The sequence below is a fragment of the Delphinus delphis genome, chromosome 2 (genome assembly GCF_949987515.2).
Source record: "Delphinus delphis chromosome 2, mDelDel1.2, whole genome shotgun sequence".
NCBI lineage: Eukaryota > Metazoa > Chordata > Mammalia > Artiodactyla > Delphinidae > Delphinus > Delphinus delphis.
The window spans coordinates 164,543,044-164,548,040 of record NC_082684.1 but is presented as its reverse complement, the minus strand read 5'-3'; the positions used below and the strand labels follow the sequence as shown (position 1 = coordinate 164,548,040).

The following is a 4,997-nucleotide window of genomic DNA, read 5'->3' as shown; positions in this document are numbered from 1 at the left end:
TCTTTTCTCTTTCTCCCTTCACATTCCATTATCATAGTGCTCCAATGGAGAAGGAAGGAATAGAGGGGCCCAGGTACTGATCTGCATCGGGGACTTAGACCAACACACTGGCAGATCAGAAACCGGATGGTTTTTTCCCTCTTTTTTAAAAAAACGAAAACCAAAAAAAAAGCAAGAATCAAGTCAGTGTAATTTCATAGTTTTTTTTTTCCCCCCAATAATTTCGCCTAGAGTTTGGCACTCCCTTCGCCGGGAATAACAGTCTTTGTTATTTTATTAGCAGGATGCCTTGAGACACACGCAGCATCTGGTGGAGGATTAACATACATACATGTGTATGTATGCGTCACGTATATATTTACTGCAAATGGTGGGGATCGTTTAGTGCCCGAGATGGGAGACCTGAAGTCAGGTTTTGAAGAGGTGGATGGCGTGAGGCTCGGCTACCTCATCATTAAAGGAAAGCAAATGTTTGCCCTCTCCCAAGTCTTCACGGATCTGCTGAAAAACATCCCGAGGACGACCGTGCACAAGCGCATGGATCATCTGAAAGTGAAAAAGCACCACTGCGATCTGGAGGAGTTGCGGAAACTCAAGGCAATCAACAGCATCGCCTTCCACGCCGCCAAATGCACTCTCATCTCCCGGGAAGACGTGGAAGCGCTCTACACCTCCTGCAAAACCGAGCGCGTCCTCAAGACCAAGCGCAGGAGGGTCGGCCGGGCCCTGGCCACAAAGGCGCCGCCGCCAGAGCGCGCCGCCGCCGCCGCCGCCGCCGCCAGCCCCCGCCCGGGTTTTTGGAAGGACAAGCACCAACTTTGGCGGGGCCTGAGTGGAGCCGCGCGGCCCCTGCCAATCAGCGCGCAGTCCCCGCGCCCGGGCGCCGCCGTCGTGCGCCCAGCCGCCCATCTACCTCAGATTTTTAGCAAATATCCGGGCTCGCACTACCCGGAAATCGTGCGCTCGCCTTGCAAACCCCCTCTAAACTATGAAACTGCCCCGCTCCAGGGAAACTACGTCGCTTTCCACTCGGACCCTACTTATTTTCGGAGCCTGCTGTGCAGCAAGCACCCGGCTGCCGCCGCCGCCGCCGCAGCCGCCGCGGCCGCGGCCGCCGCCGCCGCCGCCGCCGCCGCCGCCTACTACCAGGCGTCGGCGGCCGGGCCCCAACCCAAGGCGGCGGCGAGCGCCGGAGGCCCCGTGAGCCTGACCTACCGGTGCAAGCGCAAGCGCGGGGGCGCCAAAGACTGCCTGCTGGAGCCCCACGCCGGCGCCCGCCGCCTGCTTCTGCTGCCCAGGTCCTACAAAGCCAAGGCGGCGGCCGCGGCGGCGGCCGCGGCGGCGGCGGCGGCCGCCGGGGCCAGTTGCCTGGAGAGGTTTCATCTGGTTAACAGCTTCTGCCCGCCTCCCCACCACCACCACCACCACCACCACCATCACCACCACCACCATCACCACCACCACCACAGGGCCCAGCAGCCGCAGCCGAATCACCACCCCCCTCATCACCACCGGCCGCAGCCCCATCTGGGCAGCTTTCCCGAGAGTTGCAGCAGCGACTCCGAGTCCAGCTCCTACTCGGACCATGCAGCCAACGACTCAGATTTTGGCTCCAGTTTGTCTAGCTCCAGCAACTCTGTGTCCTCCGAGGAAGAGGAGGAGGAGGGAGAGGAGGAGGAGGAGGAAGAGGAGGAGGACGAGGAGGAGGGGGGCAGTGGGGCCTCGGATTCCAGTGAAGTCAGCTCGGAGGAGGAGGACTCGTCCACGGAGTCGGACTCCAGCTCCGGCTCCAGCCAAGTGTCAGTGCAGAGCATCCGTTTCAGGCGCACCAGCTTCTGCAAGCCTCCCAGCGTGCAGGCGCAGGCCAACTTCTTGTACCATCTGGCCTCCGCCGCCGCTGCAACGAAACCCGCTGCTTTCGAGGATGCCGGCAGACTTCCCGACCTCAAGAGTAGTGTCAAAGCGGAGTCGCCCGAGGAGTGGAATCTGCAGAGCTGGGCCCCCAAAGCGTCTCCGGTGTACTGCCCGGCCAGCCTGGGGAGTTGTTTCACAGAGATAAGGAACGATAGGGTATCTGAGATTACATTCCCACACTCTGAAATTCCCAGTACTGTAAAGAGAACTGAGCTGACAATTAACTGCCTGGCGGAGGGGGCCTCTTCACCTAGCCCAAAGACAAACAATGCATTTCCACAACAAAGAATACTCCGAGAGGCTAGGAAATGCCTACAAGCAACTCCTACTACATACTGTGCAGATAACAACACAATAGCTGCTAGGTTCTTAAGTAATGATTCTTCGGGAGTGGCAGCAAATTCAGAAAAAGATTCCAAAATCCCTCATTGCACTGAATTTGCTACGGATTTGCCCTCTTCGCCAACTGATCCCGAGGTGGATGCAGCAGCAGCAGCAACTAAAGCCGAGAATCCCTGCACTGACACAGGCGACAAGACATTGCCATTTCTGCACAATATTAAAATCAAAGTAGAAGACAGTAGTGCTAATGAAGAATATGAACCTGACCTTATTACAAATAAGCTAAAGTGCGAGTGCAATGATACAAAGGGTGAGTTTTACAGTGTGACTGAAAGTAAAGAGGAGGACGCCTTGTTAACCACAGCCAAGGAAGGTTTTGCCTGCCCTGAAAAAGAAGCTCCTTCCTTAAGTCCACTGGCTCAGAGTCAGGGCCTTTCATGCACTTTAGGTTCTCCACAACCTGAGGATGGGGAATATAAATTTGGTGCCAGGGTGAGAAAAAATTACCGGACACTAGTACTGGGAAAGCGACCTGTACTTCAGACACCTCCAGTCAAACCAAATCTGAAATCAGCTAGAAGTCCTCGTCCTACAGGTAAAACTGAGACACATGAAGGAACACTGGATGATTTTACAGTTATAAACAGACGCAAAAAGGTAGCCAGCAATGTAGCATCAGCAGTGAAAAGGCCATTTAATTTCATGGCAAATTTTCCTTGTCCACCATCACTCATTATTGGGAAGGATGGGGATTTGTGGCCAGCGTATTCCTTAAACACCACTAAGGATTCCCAACCTCCTCACAAGGCCCATCCTATATGGAAATGGCAGCTGGGCGGTTCTGCAATACCTCTTCCACCTAGTCACAAATTCAGGAAATTTAATTCATAAAAGTGTTTTGGAAGATATTTTCTTGAACCATATTCCCTTCCTTTTGTTGTAAACTGCACAGGATGGTTTGTACAAGTCCATTAATGTGTTACACCCCTTTTGGAGTCCTGGTTTATCGCATTTTGAAGACAGAAATCGGATTACTTTTTTTTCCATTGCGGGGTTTTTTTTTTTTTTTTGGAGTAGGGTGGGGGCGGGGTGGGAGAAGGGTTGGTTTACATTCCACAGACTATACTTCAGGCTAAAGACTCAAGTAAAACTCAGTTATTACGGTAGAGCTGGAACACTTTACTGTTTCAATGCTAATAATGCACCTGGTACCTCAATTCAACTGCTACAAATAAATGTCAAAAGGTTGAATAATAAATATTACAATGAGCCATTAAGTTTATGCACTAGATTTCAGACCTGAAAGTGTAACTGTTAATTCAGTGAAAGTTTGTTAGGTTACATGGTTACACAGTGAGGTAGCAAGAAAGCCCAAAGTGTTCTCTACTGGAGCTCTTGTTTGTGGGGTATCTTTTTCTCCCCTCATTTCCTCTCCAAGAGTCATTGCACTTATTTTTTTTTTGAGTGGAAATATTGGGGAGTCCTGATTGAATGCTGGTAAAAGCTGCCTCATATATACTGAGTAAAGTAAATATAATATTGTCTTTTCTTTTTTCTTTTTGTAAAGGGTGTGATTTTACTTTTACAGGCACTCCTTGCGATTGGAAAATTCCTTTTTTGTGTTCTCACCCAAAATTTTAAATTAGGTGACTCTTACTACTGTCCTGCTTACCTTGTGGTCTGAACATGACTCCTCAAACTTGCAAAACAATGAAAATATTTCTCTTAATAGCAGAATATGTTATGGTCTCTTTATAGTGACAAAGCAGTAAAAGCGACCGAGAAAAGTAAAATGGGTCAGAAGTATAAGAATACCCCAAATGAAAAATAACAGTTAGTTCAGGGCTTTTTGGTACCAGAACTCAGGCACTTGGATTTTATTACCTTTTACTTTCTCTCCATCTCTCTAAACTTCTATTTTCAGACCATCCTGTGTATAGAGCAGGAGAGTTTCTACTGCAAGTGACAATCAGAGGTGACTATCTATATTTGCACTTAAAATCAAAGTAGTTCAACATGCAAATGGTTAGGGTCTAGCCCTTGGTAAGGGCCATGCTGGTGTACTATGTTGTGATGATGGAAGCAGTAAATCAAAATTATGGAAATTTGCACTGTTGAAAGCATGCTTTAGCTTTATTTTCAATTAAAAACACTGTTTAAAATTCCTGGTTCCATACATTTCTACTTATTCCAGATTGGAGAACAGTTAACAGGAATGAATGGTTTTGTTGACATTTTCACTTGTAATGTTTTTGCCTGAAAGAAATGCATTTATTGGGTGTAATGTTTTGTTGTAACACCATGTGATGAGGCCAGTCAGGTTCTGTGCAAAGCACTGGTGGATTTCTTCCTAAATAACAACAAAACTTTACACACTTGTTACAAATCAATTGCAAAAAGTTTCAGGTTTAAGAAAGTGAAGCAGAGATCACTTGCTATTTTGATGAAAGTTAAACCTAATAATTTTGGGTCCACCTCCCCTAGTCTGACAAATTATATATCTCAGATCTTTGCCATCTTAAACCTAAGAAGTTGCATATATAGATCATAAATCAGAAAACAAAACATCAATGAAATGTTTACTGTGTGAATTTAAGTCACTATTTCTCATGGAAATTCAGTTTTTTTTCTTAACCTTTTAATTCCTATTCCCTTTGAAATTTTCCTTTTGTCTATAAATGTTTCAGATAGATCTGGATGGTCTCAGCCCTAATTGTTGTATATGCTCTGTGGTTTTACTC

The 4,997-nt window shown here is 47.8% G+C and overlaps 1 protein-coding gene across 1 annotated transcript; it reads left to right on the top strand.

Annotated features, from left to right (window-relative positions):
- The first annotated feature begins 217 nt into the window (after positions 1-217).
- On the top strand, positions 218-3,399 carry SKIDA1 (SKI/DACH domain containing 1). The gene has a single exon (XM_060003768.1). It carries the CDS (start codon positions 394-396, stop codon positions 3,145-3,147), a length of 2,754 nt encoding a protein of 917 aa, XP_059859751.1. The 5' UTR covers positions 218-393; the 3' UTR covers positions 3,148-3,399.
- Positions 3,400-4,997: the final 1,598 nt, after the last annotated feature.